The sequence below is a fragment of the Phragmites australis genome, chromosome 6, assembly GCF_958298935.1.
Source record: "Phragmites australis chromosome 6, lpPhrAust1.1, whole genome shotgun sequence".
NCBI classification, from domain to species: Eukaryota; Viridiplantae; Streptophyta; class Magnoliopsida; order Poales; family Poaceae; genus Phragmites; species Phragmites australis.
The window spans coordinates 7,838,757-7,859,268 of record NC_084926.1 but is presented as its reverse complement, the minus strand read 5'-3'; the positions used below and the strand labels follow the sequence as shown (position 1 = coordinate 7,859,268).

The following is a 20,512-nucleotide window of genomic DNA, read 5'->3' as shown; positions in this document are numbered from 1 at the left end:
CGGCCTTTCGCGCCGTGGTCCAGGTCTGACGTGAGGTCCAGCAGAGTAGAGCTCTGCATTTGATATCGCGGAAATTAACTACTGCAAGAGATAACATCGAGCTTAGTTTATCTAAGACTCCTTCAAACATGGCGTCCGGATTTTCTATGAACGGGAACTTAGTTGTACGAAGTGGCTGGGGGAACCTCGGTCAGAGTTACTACAGCATTTTTGTATGAGCATGGAATAATTCAGCGGCCCTGTGACATGAAAGACAGATTATCTGAACGTGCATGTCTTGACAGGCTAAATTATAAACAGAAGATAAAATTGCACCACTGGTTCCTAAACTTTACGCAGTTTCACTTAGGTTTATAATCTTGCAAAGTCATCTAGCAGATTCTTAAACTTAATTACGTGCGTGCCTCTCGCGCCGCGCCGGAAGCGATGACAAAAGCAGCATGATCAGTAGGAGCCCGACCCCGACGTGTGGAAGGGGAAGGAACTGTTGCTGTGGCCATGGAATAGACATGTGGCATTCATCTGAACCATTTAGGCATTGTATTGTGGTCATACTCATGAATTGCTGTCCACTGGTTGGTCATTGTACTGTGGTTGGTCTGTCGTCATCCGTGGTGCTTCGTCAAGGTGCCAAACATTTTGCCACGAGTGCTAAGGATAGAGTGTATATATGTCACCGTGCCGTGCTATAATTTAGCACTGGTGTTAATTTTATTTTAGTAACAAAACTAATTATTTTAAATCACCTTAGCACCTGTAAAAAATGTGCTAAGAGATAAAGTAAAAGGTGCTAATGCACCGATGCTAAAGTTTATTGCTGATGGTAACTTTATTTTAATAACAAAACTAATAATTTTAGATCACTTAGCACTTGTAAATGGAGTGCTAAGAGATAAAATAAAAGATGCTAAGAGAGAAAATATACTAGCTAGATAACTAATCTTAGCACCAAACTCAAGGGGTAACAGATGTACACGTTGCAAGCCCTCCTCCGACCCCGGCGTTTCACCAAGTTGCTAAAGCTTAGCAGTGCCTTTGTGTTCTTGGGTGAAGAAATTAAAGAAGATTAACACAGAGGCAAATAATTAATCCTTGAGAGTTAGCAGCACGATTTTCAAGGTGCGATTCTACAGTGGTCTCCTCTCGTATCCCGGTATCACCGATAACCACAGGTACATACCAGTGTGTATATACATCACACGTGACACATGTAAACGCATCGCCATACCGTATGGCTTGCACTCTTGGTCTTGCTGTCGCACGCGGCAGGCCACTCGCTCTGCCGCGGCGCGCACGGCCTCTATCCAATGTGGCAGTGGTACGACAAGCGTCCCATGAGCTCCACATCCAATTTTTACCATGCGGCAACTGGCAACATCTCTTTTTATCTCGTCTCCGTGCTGTGTTCCGCGCATCGATCGAGAACAGTTGCGCCCAGGAAAAAGAAGTCAGCGACCACGCTGATATCTTCTACTTTTCCATCAGAAAAAGAGCACTACCACTTCCAGTCCCCTCTCTCCTCCTCCCCCTCTTTCTCTGCAACAATTTTGTCCGCTTCGAGCCACCCCACCGTACTGTGCCCCCCCCCCCCCCTTCTCTCTCATATATCCTTGTAAAGAAAAGACAGTTCGATTGTACAGCCAACCGCTCGCTCATATCATACGCTTCCCGTCGCCCTTTTCTCACACAGAAACAAACAAGCAAGCTCGGATCGAGCTAATTGAGCCGAGGTAGCTAGCTTCAAGAAACCCTTACTAGCCTGGACTCATCTGCAGCGTAGAGCTTCTTCGTTAGCCCTAAATTAGTTTGCTTTCTTGAGTTCTTTTGAATTGGCAAGCAAGAACTCACTCTCCTGTACAGAGACTAAGAGAGAGGAGTAGTTAGCAAAGGAAATTCACAGAGGTAGCCAGCCATGTGTGACTACTTCTTGCAAAGGATGGAAGGCGACCACCAGGCCGGAGATCTCACCGACATCATCCGTGCCGGTGGCGTTATGCAGGCTGGCGTCGTGGAACCCCCATCGACGGCCACCGGGTGGCAGCTTCTGGACGAGCAAGCAGCTACCGGCCTCTTCCCGCCACCCCAGCCGTCGTCATCAGATGGCGCCACGCCGAGCGGCGACGGCTTCGGGGACTCGCTCTCCGCCCTCCCGGACTCCTACTTTCGCAGCGACTACCGCACCCCCGGCGGCGCTGCCGATTTCTTCGACTTCGAGACGCCTGTCGGTGGCAGAGCCAGCGGAGGAGGCGCATGCGTACTGGTGGATAGTGGCGGTGGCGGAGTGGTGCCGAGGGGGATGCAGGTGCCGGCGCTCTCGCCCAGAGCGATACGGCCGTACCCGGTGATGATGGACGGTGACACGGTGAAGCTCGGCATGCCAACTATGATGCCAGGGCTGGCGGTTGGGCCGCCGTGCGCGTTCGACGCCGTCGCCGGGCTGCAAATGCCGTCGCCGCGCACCGGCGGGATCAAGCGCAGGTTCGCACAGCGATCGCTGCCAGATCTAAACAATGCTCGATCAGTGTCATGAAGCAAACCCTTGATTCCTTTTCCATGGCATGTGTTGACTATGCATGAAATTTATTGTGCTAGTGTCATAGTTCGAGATTCGTAATTCAGGGAAAGTGCTGCGAGTCACTTTTCCTGGTCCCCAGCTAGTCTTTTCCTCATTCTGCATCTTCCAAGGAAGTTAGGATCAAAAGAAATGAAAATAACAGACAATTTTTTGTTTAGCAAAAAAAAAAAAAGCAAGATCAAAGGTTCCAGATAGGAATAACTAGCTAGCTGCTCGTGGAAATCTAAGTAAAAAATAAATATATTCTAGCTTGGATTTCATCTAAGCTAATCTTGTGCATATAACAGCTAGACCTATTTCTTCAGCTTAACTTGTCTTACAAACCCTAGTTCTCATTTTCCTCACGATGCTTTGAGATGATCATACAAGTATACCCATGTGGCTGTTCAAAATCAAACTGAGATTAAGCATCTGATCATGATGGTTTTGTGTTTGATATGCAGGAAAAACCAGGTAAGGAAGGTGGTCTGCATCCCAGCACCTGCAGCATCAGCAGGAGGGAGGAGCACTGGGGAGGTTGTTCCTTCGGATCTCTGGGCTTGGAGGAAGTATGGCCAGAAGCCTATCAAAGGATCTCCCTACCCAAGGTATATGCATGACTCTGTCTTCTGATCCATGTATGCATTTGGATATGTGGGCAGTAATAATTGTAGTGATCATGTAATGATAATAAGAACATGCATTATATTGCTCAAACTCCGGCCCATTGATTCCTCTCATCAATCAGGACTGGGGGGGGGGGGGGGGGTTCCTTGGTTTCCTCTCTTTTTTTCTAGCATTATTTTATTGGGGAAATTACCCTCATACCATTACGGAGATGTGCATCTTGCTAAAATACTACTAGTATTATATCTATAACATGTGAGATCAGATCCTACATGTCATTGATACAGCTTGGTGATATTTTGACAAAGTAGTAAAGAGAGTGATATAGTGGCAATTTTTCCTATTTTATTTGGTTAGTTGTAGAAGTACAAATGATAAACTGGGTGATACTACTCAATTGCATTGGCAACTGCAAGAATTAATTGAAGTACTGAGCTCTTCCATACTACTACTATATGTCAGTTTTGATATGGGAAGTTCAAGAACACTGAGTTGTATTTATTACCATGTCTTTTGAAGAACAACATGGAATTTTTCAACATTTATGTAGTGCAGTTCAAACAATGTTTGAGTGCATTCAGTAGAGACCTTTTCTCATATTGTTTCCTTAAAAAATTATAGGAAAGTTCATAAATTAGAATGTTTCACAAAACAGACTGATGCATTAAAATATATACTATATGATATCAAACGGATAAACCAAGAGAAAACTTAATCAAGTTTGTTTGCTTCGTGCACCATTAATTATTTCATTGCTTAAATTTTAAATGCAAAGTTTGTCGAATATAAAAGTTTTCAGAAGAAAAGAAATAGTAAAACCTACTCCGTTTATTGAACGTGCAATAACAATATATATGAGGGCTGGCTTTATAACTATGTTGTGTTTGCGCCAATACTTTTTTAAAGAATATTTACAGTTTCTTTTGATTGTCAGACTTAACTCATAGACATTATATTTCCATCAAAAATGAAGAACTGCAATTAATTAATTTCAGTATATGTCAGTTGAAGTACTACCCCTCCAATTCAAAATAAATGTCATTTTGAGTTGTACGTAGTTAACTGTTTCAAACTTTGGCTATAAGTTACTTTTTATGTATTAAGTTTGGACATTTGAAAATAATATTTGTCTTGAGAAGTATGTAGTATACTTTTGCTATGTTTTATTAATATATTATAAAAAAAATAGTAGTCAAAGTTGTATTTTAAGGACCATATCGATGTTTAAAATGACATTTATTTCGAACTGTAGGGAGTATATACAGTTCCATTACTTTATTTATTTAGTAGTGCCATTGACCATCAATTCTTGAGTGTTTTCTTTGTTAAATGTCTATATTTTTTCTAAGCTACACATTGTTATTTATTTTCAATAGACATGTAAATGTCCTCCTAAAAGTTATATAATATAACATTAATTTAGAAAGTATGAGCAGACATATAAGATTAAAATGACATCAAAATAACCAATATTCACAGCAAACTACGTTCCATGGCACAAGTTTTTTACGACAGGAGAAACTATATACAGTATATAATAATTATTTTGTGAAGTAAATGTGTGTCGCACCAATTATTAATCTTGCATGCATATGCATACGACAAAGAATCTGGAATGTAAGAATAGAATGCGCTTCATCATATATCGCGCCGTTGATTAACTTCTAAAAAGAGAAAACTGTGCAATGTTCAGAGGGTACTACAGATGCAGCAGCTCGAAAGGATGCCCAGCGCGGAAGCAGGTCGAGCGCAGCCGGACCGACCCCAGCATGCTCGTCATCACCTACAACTCGGAGCACAACCACCCGTGGCCGACGCAGCGCAACGCGCTTGCCGGCTCCACACGATCTCACCACGCCAAGAGCAACGGCAACAACTCATCAGTCTCCAAGAACAATTCCTCCCACAACCTGCAGAAGTCAATCGTTAAAGCGGAACCGGATCAAACCGCCGCCGCAACTGCAGCCACAAGCACCACCACCACAGCAACCACAAGCACAAGTGGCACTCCTCCGACGATGGCTGTGAAAGAGGAGGCAATGGTAGGGTCAGAAACGCAGAAGGGCATAGATCATGATACTTCTGTCACGCTGGATTACGGTGATCTCTTGCAACAGATGTTCAGCCAGAGTTACAGGCCCATGATACCGGAGGGTGGCCACCACGACGACTTCTTTGCCGACCTAGCCGAGTTGGAGTCGGATCCCATGAGCCTGATCTTCTCCAAGGACTACATGGAGACCAAGCCAGGTGGTGATCCTAGCAAGGAGAAGGCAGCACCCAAGAGCGTGGCAGATCCATTATTCAACATGCTGGATTGGGCTACCAATGCTGTTGCTACTTCTGCAGGCAGCTCATTTGAGCAAGGCGAGAGCGGTTTATGACATTATTTACCATGGAAAACGCAAGCATATATGCATATGCAAATGCACACAGCACATTTGATCTCTGGGACAATGACCTTTAAATTAAGATGGCAAGAGCTAGAAAAGGAAAAGATGAGGGCCTTTTTTGTTTTTCTTTTCCCTCTTGGAGTAATTGCTTCTTCATTTTCTTCGTAATGATCTCAAACACATCAAGTAGAACGAATATGGATGAATTGTACTATCTCCTCGTTAGTTTCTTCAATGTTCATCGTTATCTAACAGAACATTATATTCTATGTGCTTGCCTGGTTGGAAAAAAAGGACATATAGAATGGAAAGAGATATAAAGATAAGCACCTACAAGATGTGACAGAAAGCTGTTGGAGTGATGAAGGCTTACCTTGCAACTGTTTTAGCGGAAGTGCATGCACTAGATGTGACCCCAAATACTCTCTCTCTCTCTCTGCGCAGAATCTGAAGAGAAAAGTAGTGGGAGAACAAGTGCTGGCTCCTTGCTTGCACGAGAAGGGGATATGTTGGATCCGCCATACTTTTGTCTCCTGCAGCATGCACTGCTGCGAGAAAATACATTTACTGAGCCTGTTCCTCAGAGCATCTCTGTTTCCTCTCATATCCAAACCCCTCCTAAAAAAAACTCTACCTTTGCACATACAAGCATTAATTCATGTGTGAGACAAGTCTTGGCCAATCTGGTTCACAGTGCATGAATAGTAGTACGTAGCTATGAACATATATACACGTACTACTAGCTGGTTTCTTGCAATTGTTTCACTCCAAACCGAGGAGGGTATAGTTCACGATGGTGCATATGCATGGTGACATGGTATCTATAACCTTTGTCCCCGACATGAGTTAGTACCTTTTCTCATGCGTCTATAGTGCTAGCTTCGGCACGAGTACATGGGGACACCCCGTTTTGAATACAAACCCCGCCAACCTTGCCCGCCATTGATGTGCACCAGTGTACGATGACATGCGTACATGCATCTTGTTTGGACCTTCGCATGCATATATTCGTAATAGTTGATTGGACTGATCGTTCATTCACGAACCTTTCCACATGCATGTCCAAGAACCGCGTGTTAACTTCAATCGTTCTCGGAGTGCGCGTGATTATATATATGTAGGATGCGACATGTCTGCTAGCTCCTCATTGGAACGTACGTATGTACCTGGAGTTCAACGGTGTAAAACGACTGTGCACACATCTGCATGCACAAGGGATATGGTTATTTCACCTTAAGAGATGTACCTAAGAAACCAAATGAATATATGTCTTTATTTATACACTATGAGTTATTGATAATATTGTTAATAAAACTAATATATTTATCTACTATATTTTTTAATAGATCGTATAGATGGAACACATGAAGAAATCATCAAAATCGGGATAAAGATTAGATTAAATTAGATAAGTTCTAAAAAAATTGTACACACCAAATAGTCCGGCGTAAAGAAGTTTGTACATACCGGATGACTCGGCGATGGAGAAACTATGCACGCCGGAGCATCCCAAAAGTCAGGGTTCAAGTGTTCTACACGTCAGATGGCCCGGTGCTTGCAGTTGTGCACGTCGTAGGCTTCACTGGATTATTTTCCAGAAGATTTCCTTCGGTTCAATGGAAGATAAAATTATACACACCAGATAGTCTGGTGATTGAAGTTATGTACGTCAGATGCTTTGCCGGAGGTTTCACCAAAGCATTTTCTAGAACATTTCCTTCGGTTCAATGGGAGATGAAATTATAAACGCGCAGATGGTCCAGTGATTGAAGTTATGGACGTTGAATGCTTTGTCAGAGCATTTTTCAGAAGTGTTCCTTCGGCTCAATGAGAGAAATAGAGTTGTACATGCTGGATGTTCTAGTGCTTGTACTATTGCTAACACCGAAACATCCGATGTTCACGATTTTTTATGATCTTTCAACAAAGAATTTGATTATGACTAATTGGAGATGGAGAGAAATAGAGTTGTAGAAACTTGTGTACTTGTCTTATGATGTGTAAGTGATGGGTGCAACTTGACGGTTGACAACGTGGAGATGTGTATGAATTGGGGCTAAGCGGGGTGCTTGGTGTCAGATGATTAAGGAGAGTTGGATAGAGTCAAGGGTGATCCTAGTTATACATGTGGAGAGTAAGCAAAACGTAAGAAGATAGATGAAAACGGTATGTTGACAAGATTAAGCGAAAGTGATGTCATTGCACGTGACAAGGCGGCCCGAGGGATCAGGAGAGACTTGCTGGCGGTTGAGATTGCAAGATAGAGTACACATGTTATCATCAGGAATATTACTTGGGAAGCAAGAAAGCTAGGTTACTTGGGGAGCAAGAATTCTAGATTACTTGGGAGGTTAGGAATCTAGAAAATTTTGCATCCAAGGAAGCTCTCAAAGCTTATAAATATGAGGGGATGGCTGTGAGAGCCTCCTTGAGCTAATCATTTGTGCTAGGGTTTTAGAAGAGTGAAAGATGAGAGCTTAGTCTATGGTTCAGGTGAGAGTTGTGTATCCAAAAATACTTTGTAATCCGCTAAAAATACGATGTTTCTCTATAAGTAATGAATATTGTATTTTTTCTTATACTTGTGTTTATCTCATTTTAGTTTTTCTCTCTTGTATCCCTCACATGATTGCAAGTGTTTTAGTTTTGTTACGATTTTTGTTTTAGTTGGAGAGCTGAATTTTTGCATCATGTTGAAGTGATTCTTCTTGTTGCTAAAGGGATAAGAAGCATCTATAAGTTGATCTTAAATCATCCCTTATCTCTAGATCTATAATCTTAGAGAATTTCTTTACCTGGTGCATAGTTCATTGGATTAAGTGTTTGTTCTTCTATTTACAAGTTTGTTTGAGTTATGACATTTAGAATGATTTTCTATAAAATCTAGGGTTCAGATCTATCAATTGGAGTTATATATTTTTTTAGATTTTTTTATGATTTATTCTTATTTATCTCGGTTTTTAACTTTTGTGTTTTGATTTAAGACGCGTTAAGTAAAATATTAAAATAGACTATCTAACAATTTGACTACGCCCCTATTCACCACCTCTAATCCCTTTCCACGGTCCTACAATACACCTATGCACTACACCATTGTTATTGGATATATATCTATCAGGGTTAGCGTACTGCATTATTCTCATGCAAAATGTTCTCTCATGTACTATACGAATCTCAATGTGTATCAACGACGTACTACATAGGATTCATGCTCCGTGCATGAGACATACCATACTTTTTTTTATGCATGATTGAAACGACTTGCATGCTGAGGTGTTAATATGTGTGGAAAATGAATTACTGCAGTTTAGTAGCCATATGAAGGCTCAAAAGTGTTTTTCTTTCTCGAAACTTATAGGCTAAAGAATTGATGAAGGGAGAAAATGATCAACTGTATTGCATAGTACCTGTCTATCTGTCCTGCAGCCGGCAGGCCGGGGCAACAGATCGTGGCCGTTCATAACAGCTCTGATAGGTCGCTTTCGCTTTTAAGCCCTGCGGTCGAGTCAAAGAAAAGCCAGTGGACAAGAAAGACCAGTCATGCTTTTCTAGGATCTTTTTCTTCGGCTTGCCCTGTCCTTTCTCTCTCTCTTTCCTCTGTCTCAATTTATCAGTAGACAAATACTGCGATCCAACTGATTGGAATTTGGAAGAGGGTTTGGAGTCTTGATGTTCCTCCGAAGGTGAAAGTTTTTTTTGGTGGAGAGTGATCTATGAATTTTTGCCTGCTAGACAATATTCCATAGAAAACATATGGACACATTTTCTCATTGCGAGGTATGTGGAGCTAAAGATGAGACCATTCGGCATGTGCTGCTGGACTGCTCTGTAGTTTTTTTTTTTTGGGAACTATGCCAAGAAGCTTATTGGGATTAAGATTCCACAGCTGAATTCATTGACATGGGCTCAGGATCTGCTGTATGATGAAACATGTTCAAAACGAGACGCAGCGGTCATTATTTGTGGCATGTGGACACTGTGGATTGCACAAAACAAGCGAAGACATGGCGATGAGATGATGACAATGAGGCAGGCAATCTTCTGGGCTAGGGATACGGCTTATGATCTTTGGCAAATTCTTTACCCATCACAATTATACTACTTTTGTACAGTAACTATATTATTCTTGGAATCATAACTGGAGTATATATATAAGTGAACAAGTTACAATCATATAACAAAAGGTATATAATTATGACTAGTGAAAGTATCTGAGTTACGACCATATATATTTGTAGTAACTAACATATCTTGTGGATCGTAACTATATTATTTTTGGAATCGTAACTGAGGTGTACGTAGAGTTGAACTACATTGCGCCCATTTAACTATGAGTCTGTTTGGTAGAGCTTTCACTGATTCAAATTCTCTACGGAGAGTGATTCTTTAGGGGAAGTGATTTTGTGGCTGAAAGTAATTCTCTAGTGATTCTCTATAATAAACTATATGAAAAAAATGATTCTATAATAAACTATATGGAAGAAGTGAATCAGGGGAAGCTATTTTTTTTAAGCTTCCCAACTTTTAGTTTATTTCAGAGAATTGCTCTCACGAGAAAGTTGTTGTTTGGCCAAGCTCTCCCTAATTCCAGCCGAAAAACTGCTCTGACAGCTCTGCCAAACATGTCATATATATATATGCACGTGTGTGCAGTTGATAGACAGTTTAGACAGAATTAGCAAGGAGTTTCGTACAAATTACGCGGCTAGACCTATTTTTGTTTCATCTTACTTAATCAAGGTAGGTGTTACATCATATTTTTCTTCTATTTTTCATGTTAAAAATTAGTTAAATTTTTTTCTTTATAATTGGGTCATTTGGTTTGTAGTCTTTGCAAAACACATTAAAGATCTAGATTACTCATTATTACGAATATCTAATAGTATAGTCTAAATCAAAGAGATCATATCAAATACAATTAATAAATAAGTATATTCGGAATTTAAAATTATTGAAAATTAACGTTCAATTTTTATATGGTTTGAGAAGAAAAATATCTTAGTAAAGAGTACAGACAAAATTAATCTAGTTATTAAAAAGAGAGTAACTTTTAATAAATATTGTCATGACTAAATATTACAGTGAAATTAGCGATGTTATTAGCGAGTACAACCTTTCTCTTTGATTCTCATAGCGTAGAGTTTTCCAATTTAAAAATACTACAAGTGTACCTGGTCCCACAATGCAGAGAGTGAAACGCTATTTCCAAAACCCCAAGCCCTCGTTCCCCATCGCCATTATCCAAACCAAGCCCCAAGCTCCGACCGCAGAATCGAGCCCAAATGGTGGCCGCCTGCACGGTCATCGCCGTGTTGCTTTCCTCCTCCCCGCTCCCGGTCCCGCTCTTCCACGCCGCTGCTCCCGCTATCTCCTTTGTGCCGCCGCGCTGCGCAGCAGTTGCACCCGTCGTGCGCGTAGCAGCTGCCTCGTCCGAAGAAGAGGAGGGCGACCGGTCTCACCCTGCCGAAGCCCGTGTTACCGGTGCTGCAGCGGTGTTGCCGTCGACGCCGCTGCACAATGGATTCAGGCTGCAGCTGAGCTGCTGAAGCTTGTCCTCGATGGATCTCCACTTCGCTGGGAATTGCGTGATGGAGCAGGTCAGTGAAGATGACGCAAGGACTGCAGGAGTTTCAGTGCCTCGCCATGGCTTCCTTCTGGTGCCGCTACTGATTCATCTGATTCTCCCATCTCTGAACTCAATGGTCAGTTAGTCACACAACAAAAACAAACTGACTTTCTTTTTTTCGAGGAGGAAGAAAGCTTTAATATCTAATATCATTACACATCAATATAGTATTGAGATAGACGACTAGAACAACGTAAATATATGTCTTATAATTTTTTTATAAAATAGATGATCTATTTTTTATTCATCTAATGTCTCAAAAACGTACAAATAGAAATATAAATTTTATAGAGACAAATTGAGAGAGAAAATTCCAAACTAATATAACCCATGGATAGACTAACATAGAATCTATTCAAGATTATTTCATATCTTTATGCATAAAAATTTAAAACTTAAACGAAAAACAAACTAAATGACAGTCACAAAAGAAACAACTCTACAAATTGATGATTTAGAGACAACAAGATTTAAGACATTCTCAAGTACATGAGAATATGAATATTTATACCTCTAGCAATAAGAAGAACAACTTTTAAAGGTTGAAAAATTATAGCTAAGAGCAAAAATTAAAATCAACAACAAAATCAAAGAATTTGCACCGAAGGCAAAGGAACAAAAAAAGAGACTAGAAGAAGATGAACACTAGCTTATGCGAGAAAATAAACTTCATTAAATACAAAGGTCAGCCTTATTTTCGGTAGATTATGAAATTATTTTTTTCATAAAAGCTCTAGTATATTACAAAGATTAAGTCTATCCTCTTATCTCCACCAAAAACTATCACTAGCCTCTCAAATGGCTAGCTCAAAATTCTCTCACAGTTCTACCCTATATTTATAGCCCTTGGGGGCTTCCTTGACCCTTAGGTTTTCTTATTCCCAAAATACCTTTCACCAGGGTATTTTGATCCAGATTTCGCTCATTCTATCTAAGTGTCACAACTTATTCACAACTTAGCTTCATCTCAACGCAAGCTTCATGATGATGCTATGTGACCCACCAGTCATCCCGTGGTTTTGTGGCCAAACCGCGAAACCCTAGCCTTACCACTGGCACCGGCACCCCCTTTGCTTGACTTTGTCAACACGCTGTCTTCATCCTTCTTCAGCCATGTTTTGCTTAACCTCCACGTGTACTACTAGGATCATCCTTGCTTCCGCTCGGCATCCTTGATCGTCTGACACCGAGCCTCCCGCTTGATCCCGATCATCTAGACATCGACCGTCAAGTCGCATCTATCACCTACACACCATGAAATAAACAAACATGTTTCTCCCACTCCAAACCATCTCTAGATTACCTTAAAACAAAAATCCTTAGTTCAAAGCATATTCCGCATAACTCGAGAACATCAGATGCTCCGGTGTATTCTGTGACTGAACATCAGACCATCCGGTCAGTATAGCTCATTCTACGTGCTGAAAGTTTTGCTCTATGCAAATATTTGTCCGGTGCAAAACTCCGATGTACACACTCCAATCACCGGAGCATCCGATGTCTTCAACTTCTCAGATCACAAGCTTGCAACCTCTCTGTAAATATTTGTCCAGTGAAGTCTTTGGTGTTTGATGTACACACCATCAGACCATTCGATGAATGTTACTTCTCTGTCCACTGAAAGATCTGCTCTCTGAAAAAAATTAGTCAGGTGAGCACTCCTTGCCAACATCGGAACATTGGGTGTTCACTTCAAATTTTGGTGCCAATCTTTTTGTCCTGTAGAAAATACTCCGTTGCTCACCATCACCGTACATCAAATCATCTGATGACCCTTTCAGATTTTGCCACCACACAAAAATGCTCTGGTGCCTCATTTGCTTTCACACACTGGACCATTCGGTGCAGCTAGAATTTCAAGCACAGGATAATCCGGTGAGGCTAAAATTTCTAGACTCAGAGAAAATTGCCAATTCCATTCATCCTTCAACTCGAGTTAATCATAAATAAGAACAAACATCAACAAACACATGCTAATCAAGTTTAACTCAACTCGAACGTTGTCAATGACTCTTCACAATCAAACTAAGATATTGTCGATGTATAGAATAGGGGTTCCCTGTTTTGAGGTCCCACACTAGCCAATATCCAATTGGTAGAAGATTCTTTCCTGGATCAAGATCCCACCGCACGACTAGTCTGTATCTTCGTGACCAGGATCTTTACCACATAAGAGATTCCTACGACCATCAAATAACCACATAAGGGATTCCCACGACCAGCCTTTGCAGGTCGCGCGACATGTACTCATCAAACCAGTATATTCTTATTAAATGTATTCCACTCAAGTGTTTTCCTTCCGTAGGTACTTCTCCCTAGCGGATATGTCATGGCTAGCATAGTGGTGCGATGCCCTGTCCTGTAGCATTAAACGTTATAAGATGGGTTCTCAGACGTGTCAGACTACTTCACAGGCACGTGCGCGAGACCGGTGATGGGACATGGCATAAGCGTAGAGGTGTCCACCGGATGAGATGGACTCGGCTACTTCATCAGAAAAAAGAGGCATGTGCACCACCCATTTTAAATAGTCTAAGGGTGAGAGGTTTAGCTAAGGTATGAGTTAGTAGAAAAGGACCCACTTGTAAATTCTCATTCTCTCTAATATATGAAAAATCCGATGAACAATACTGGAACTTCTATTACTGTTCATATTGAAGTGAAGGTATGTGTTTAAGGTATGATGTTTAGCTAAGGTATGTGTTTTGAAGTGATCGGAACTTCTGATATGAAAAATTGGAACTTCCGATAAACAGTACTGGAACTTTCGATGAACAATAATTTCAGAATTTTATATTAGAGTTATTTTTATTGATTTGAATAATTTTTGTCTCACTCTAGGATTGTAATCTTCGTATTGGTTTAAGGTGTTTGTGCATTAGTTGAGTTTAGTATATTTAAGTTTTTCACTTGTGAAAAATCTATTAGTTTATTTCTGCTGCAAGTTTAGGTCCAATAGTAAAAAGAACGAAATTTTGTTAAAACGTCTATTCACTCCCCTCTAAGTGACATAATTGTACTTTTAATGTCTATTATGCTACAAATAAAATTAAATTCGGTCACGGAAAGGTATCACTCGTTTATTGGGTGGAACATTGTTGTCATCCGTTCATTAGGTGAGATCTTGCTATCGCTCGTTCATTGTGCAAGACCTTGCTATCACTCGTTCACCTGACAAGACCAAGGTGTCGACATTAAGGTCTCGCCTGTTGAATGGGCCACGCGTGCTATGACACTGCCATTTTTTTATTTCAAACCGACATGACCCATAAGTTGTCGTATGTTTATAGGGTGAGACCTTATTCTCACCTGATGAACGGGCGATGGTAGCCTATTGCTACAAAATTTTAAAATAGCCGTGTAATTTTGTAAATATTATAGATATATTTATTTATTTATTTCCGAGACAAATCACCCCTCTTGGGAATTCTTCTGTTCGCAGAAAGCTGGGCTGTCCAGCCCAGGGTTAAAAAACCGTCGGTAACCGCCCAAAAATTGAAGTTACCGACCTTCTCGGTTCGGTCCGGTTTCAGAAACCGAACAGTAACTGAAATTTGAATTCAAAAAATTCAAAAAAATAAAAAAAATTCAAAACAAATTCAAAACAAATCTTAAAAAAAAACTAGACACAATTTTGAGACCTTTTGTGAATTGTTTTTTCAAAAACAATGTCATTTGCATCATATTCTATAGGGAGAAAGTTTGAAAAAAATGAAAAAAATTGAAGCGTGCGGCTAAGTTATTAACTCACGTTAAGCAAAAGTGTAACATGCAAACACATATTTTTCTTGTATAAAACGTATTTTAAGAGAATCTTTAAAATTGATTTCACTTTATTTAGAGTTTTATTAAATTCTCTATGATTTTTACAAAGTTCACCAGCATAAAGTGAATATGTTAAGAAACAGTACTGTAATTAACTTTTTAATGTCTACTATTATTTTTTCTACGTAAATCATAGTATAAATAAGTTAGTGAAAGTGGTTTCACTAATTTTTGAGGTGTGATGGGTCAGTTATGAATTAATCTAGTCGCAACACATTTACACAATCATGCATGTTACAATAACTAATTCATGAGTTCATGTATTTTTAAAAGATATAGAATCATGTAAGAAGACTAACAAAATTAGTTTCATGATTTTTGGATTAGCAAAGAGTAAACTATGCATTTAACTTGGTTTAACAAATAAAATTTCTCGCAGAAAATTTTGAACTTTTTTATGAGTATAAATACTTTTATCATGTAGATCATGTTACAAGGAAGCCAACAAAATTTGTTTCACTTGATTTGAACCTCAGATGAATTAGTTATTGATTTTACAAGATTGAGCCCTTTTTTATATTTTTTGTTGAACTGCGCTGAAATTCGATAAAACCGCTCAATAAATCGAGAAAACCGAGCGGTTACCACTCAAACCGTTCAGTAACCGATCAAATAAAAAATGCGAGAAAATCGCTCGGTAACCGACCCAAACCGCTCGGTAAACGACCAAAACCGAGCGGTTACCGAGAGGACAAAAACACGATTTTTTCGCAAACATTCAAATTTTGCCGAATAAATTTTCTCCAATTTTTTTAAAATTTTAATCGATAACCATAATTACCACGAGATTTCAGTTACCACCGAAACTCAGTCGGTTACGTGAACCTTGGCCCACCAGTGTGAACAGTATTAGGTAGAAAACACTGTTCTCAGTAATATTTTTCGCAGGTCCACCTTATTTATACAAAATTGTCACTTTTGTTGCTCAAAAAATTTAAATTTATTTTTACGTGTTTCATAATTCATGTGCAACCTATTTTAATTGGATTTATCTAAAAATTATATGTAAAATTTAAACTAAAATTCTCCGAAAAAGACTATTTTTATAACTTTTAACAATTGTTAGTGCTCAAATAATTTTTCAAAAATCTAGAAAAAGTCACTAATATTCATCTTATGTGGTGGACTAATTTCTAAAATTATTTCTAGCCCTAGGATATATGGTGAAAAAATAAGTTTATTTTTTAACTTCACTGAAAATCAAGAAAACTGATCGATAAATCGAGAAAATCGAGCGGTTACCGATAAAACCGAGCAGTTAATGACAGTGCGGATAAATTGAGAAAATCTCTCGGTAACCGGTCCAATTCAATCGGTTACCGAGAGGTCAATTTCACGAATTTTCCCCCAAAATTTAAATTTTATCAAATAAATTTTGTTTGAATTTTATTCAAATTTCGAACGGTTATCGCGGTTATCACGAATTTTCGATAACCGCTGGAGCTCGATAACTGTTGTACTATCCGTAAGTTCAACCTTGGTCGGACCTCTACTCTTAAAATAACTTTGTCCAACATGACATCATGATCGAAATCAATTTTTTAAGGCTCGTTGCAGGTCAAATATTGAGCAGGCAATTTTCGGGAATCCAAGGTACGTATGGCTCACCGTACGTGGTTGCCAACCGTTTCCGTAAGAATTTGTCTCAAATGTTAGTTGTACCAACTTTGTTCGCGTAGACATGACCATCATGATGCTTCTGATCTTCGCATGAATTAACAACTGCTTCAAGAACGGTCCATACAGAAAACACGTCACAAGTAATACGCAGACGATCGGAAGCACTGACACTAGAAGAGAAATGGAAATGGAAACGCGCGCGATGCAGAAGGTATTGTTCTCTGCGTTTGACTTCACTGAGCCAAATATCTTATCAACAACCACACGAGGTGTACTACTAAATCCAATTCGAACGGTCCTAACTCTCGACACCCATATCGTTAAGACGTTAAGCAGTTTACGAGAAGACCAGGAACCATATATATGTCGGTATACCAAACATTTTCATCTCTTCAACGTGTTTTTTTCCTTGGAAATCTTCAACGTGTTCTTTGTGTGTTTGATGCAGTGATGCACAAGGAATTGCTGTTTCTTTAGGTAGAAGAGGTAGGTATATATATACAGGGTCAAGTATGACCAAGTAGAGACATTTTGTTAAATAGTTTCATGTAGGTGAAATTAGTCAAGTATCTTGACCACATGCATGAGGTTTTGTTAAATAGTTTCATGTAGGTGAAATTAGTCTGTATAATCAGGAAGTTATGGACTAAACCCATTTCTCAGTCGCATCAAAATACTAATCAAGGTCTATAATGATTAGTCAAATCTTTTTGTACCTTGACTGTAACAACCATTCCCTGGAGAAAGAAAACCCAACAAAAGCCCAAGCTTCCTTTTCGGCCCAGTAATATCCGGCGCTGGGCTGGCTAAAACGACCCAGACGAAAAGCCCGCCGAGCCCAACTTAACTACCGATGGCGCCGCGGCCGCGGGTGGAGGCAGCCTCGCCGCCGCTCCCCACGACCTCCTCGTCCACGCCGACCGCACCAACCTCTCGTGCCCGCATCGAAAACCCAATCACCGCCTGGCCCCGCCGCCGCTGTCCCACGCATAGACCGCCGCGTCTCTTGCTATCGCGCAGCTGCGGCTGCCGGAGGTGATGCTTCGCTGGGATGTCCTAGTGCTGCTGTTGGCCGTTCTCGGTTTCACCACTCTCTAGTCTTCCATCCTCACTCCCTCAGCTGCACATTGCCCAGATTTGTGCTTGGTGGTGAAGGGGCTCCTTGGTCTTTCCGGTCTTGTGGACATCACAAGCGCATATCTCATACTACAGATCAAGTGTCGCGGTCAAGGTTAATGTTTGAAGTTCATGGACAGGTATGTTGCTTACAGAAGATCAATATTGTGAGCTCCATCTCTTCGATGCTGCATTTTTTCTTTATGCATTTGTTCATCCTCTTAAGTTTGCAATGTGGTGTAGACAAAAGGCATATGGTCAACAAAAGGGCAAAGGGGATTTGTAGAAGCAATTTTTGGATTATGCTGAGGTATGTGCTTGCTTACTGCTCACTGTCCCCCCACACTGCAGTAATTGGGTGCTTATCTAATGTCTGCTTCTGTGAATGTGCCAATGTGGTCTTCTGAGTTCTAACCACTAGGTGGCTGCTTAAAGGGAAACAGGACTCTTTTTTATTTTACTTTCCTCCAATTCAGGAGCCCTTTTACTATAACTATGCGATTCAATTCCTTCTCAAAAGGAAAAAAAATTAAAGACTTCATTCAGGAGTTCTTTCTTTTTTGACTTCCAAGTTACAACTAGAGCACGATGTTGAGCAAAGTCAATTGTTTCTCTGGCAATAGGCCTCTGCCTTGATTCGGTATGGTGGCATGCCAATGATGTCATTATATTTTGAAGCAGCAAGGAAAAGGAAGACATTGGTCCAGGCCATCTACATTCATTTTGAGTGAGCAAATAATTACTTTTATGCATATATGATAAAACTATTGTGTTCTGAAAGGCTGAAAGTACGGAACAAACTTACACCCTAAAGGTAATTTCACGAAGAGCTATAAAAACAGATAAAACAAATAATGCTAGTTTTATATTGTATTGTACCAGCAAAGGCAGTATATAATGGTTGAATATTGTTGAAAAGTCCATATCTGAGGCTTCTCCATAATTTCTATTTTTTGGTCATTCTACTCGTGCTTTAAAGGAAGTGGGTCATTCTTGATTTGCGATGTTCCAGGCGTTGAATACTTGCAAGGAACTGCTTTCTTTGGGGTCCCTACCATCTTAGCTGTCTATATCCACTCTGTCCTACATGGCAAAAATGCTTCAAATGAGGCTGCTATCAGTACTTGGCTTGGGATAAATTTTATAATGCCCATCAGCCCGTATTAGGTGCTGATTTAGCAGACTCTTGCTGGGGTATGGTATCTTTGCATCCTGCATTGCAGTTGCTACTATGAGCTTTGTCCTAGGAACACCAACATATCGAATTATGATACCTGAGGGCAGTCCATCGACAGGTCCATAACAGCATTTGTACGCAAGATAAACTTGAAAACACCTGTTGATGAGTGATGACTATGGGAATGACAGTGGCTTCCTATACTATGGCATGTAAGCTGGAAAGGGCTAGAGCTGGCCAATTAGTGAATATAAGGTGTCAGCTTCCTCAATACCTAACCGTAGCAGCGGCAGATTCGTTCATTAGGTCCATCCAGCTTGTGTTCTTATATGATCAGTCACCGGAGTCAACGAGAAGTGTACTATTGGCTCTCTTTTTTTTTCTCTCGAATACGCAGGAGGGCTGCGTATCTTTGTATTAAGAGTAGGAAAGAAACACGAGTTCTTACACAACGACCAATTTAGGTCCTAGAACAGAGCGAATAGTTTAAGCTGACTAACTTATGCCAAAGCGAAGACAACCGAGGGGAGCTAAGAACGTTTCATCTAAACTATCCTGCCGACGATCCGCTAGTGCTGAAGGAGCAAAGGTAGACTCTTCGCTCCAGCGGAGCTCCAGAGTTCCGCTCCAAAGTTCCAACTATTGGCTCTCGTCCTATCAATATCTATTTCAGACTCTACTGAGGTCACAAATAGTCACACTGGTTTCAGTTTTAAAGGGAACATGGGGTGGATTGCACAAACTTGGACGATGGGTACCTTGACTACTACTAGGTTTTTGCAGGCATTCGCCTGATGAATTCTGTTGCATATGTGCTGCTTCCTATAAGCTACAAAACAAATAGATTTTGATAACTGTATTCAAGCTTCCACTATGTCATCCTGTGCGAAACTAAACTGCTTAGCATGTGAGTATGGATGATCTGGTTGGCCTCGGCTTCAATTCAATTTTTTGGGGTTTTGTTTCATAAGTTTTGATGCTTGCATAATTGCAAGTATGACGTAGCTGTTCTATGCTCCACATGTTCAATTTTAAATTGTAGAAATATGTGCAGTACTCCAGGGAAAACATTCAAACATGCAGTAGGTGATTGTGCTACATCAATCTGTGTCAGCTGAAGTAGTTGAACAACAAAGTCATACATATCAGGATACGAGGATAATGTCAAATATTCAGATCGTCCAAAATAGACAGCAGTCTGAGGTGCATTTTCCTCCTGTTCTCTTCTGATTCTGGTAAGGTTTATTTGTGGTTTGTAATCTTACTCACCAACTTATCCACCAACCCTCATGCATTATATCTTGGGTCAAAATCTCCAGTGCATATTGTTTGGGGAGGATTTAGGTACAGTCGGGTTTTGGTAAGGACGTAATAGTAACATTCAGGTATTAGTTGCACTAAACCGTTGGCCCAGGCCAGACTAGTTTTACCCATCATGCTCTGCAAAGTATACCCAAAAAATAGATACAAATACATCTGTTTGCATGTTATCTAATTGCTTCAAGCAAGCTTCAAACCCAAAGAAGATCTCCTACAAGACGTTGATGACTGCACAGGAAAGGAGAAGAATTGAA

General features: G+C 40.3%; 1 protein-coding gene across 2 annotated transcripts; it reads left to right on the top strand.

The window, feature by feature from the left end:
- Positions 1–1,590: 1,590 nt before the first annotated feature.
- Positions 1,591–5,836, top strand: LOC133921464 (probable WRKY transcription factor 14). 2 transcript variants are annotated; one of them, XM_062366348.1, is made up of 4 exons: positions 1,601–1,730; positions 1,861–2,478; positions 3,019–3,162; positions 4,875–5,836. In XM_062366348.1, exons 2-4 carry the CDS (start codon positions 1,913–1,915, stop codon positions 5,563–5,565), a joined length of 1,401 nt encoding a protein of 466 aa, XP_062222332.1. In that variant the 5' UTR covers positions 1,601–1,730; positions 1,861–1,912; the 3' UTR covers positions 5,566–5,836. The 2 variants fall into 2 exon arrangements, with proteins under 2 accessions (XP_062222331.1, XP_062222332.1); XM_062366347.1 differs by having other exon boundaries at positions 1,591–2,478.
- Positions 5,837–20,512: the final 14,676 nt, after the last annotated feature.

What these genes read in the sequence shown, in the direction of transcription:
- LOC133921464 (XM_062366347.1), top strand. Translation starts at nt 1,913, where the DNA reads ATGTGTGACTACTTCTTGCAAAGGATGGAAGGCGACCACCAGGCCGGA. An exon ending in ACCGGCGGGATCAAGCGCAG is followed by an intron (nt 2,479 to 3,018) that starts GTTCGCACAGCG and finishes TTTGATATGCAG; the next exon opens with GAAAAACCAGGTAAGGAAGG. An exon ending in AAAGGATCTCCCTACCCAAG is followed by an intron (nt 3,163 to 4,874) that starts GTATATGCATGA and finishes TGCAATGTTCAG; the next exon opens with AGGGTACTACAGATGCAGCA.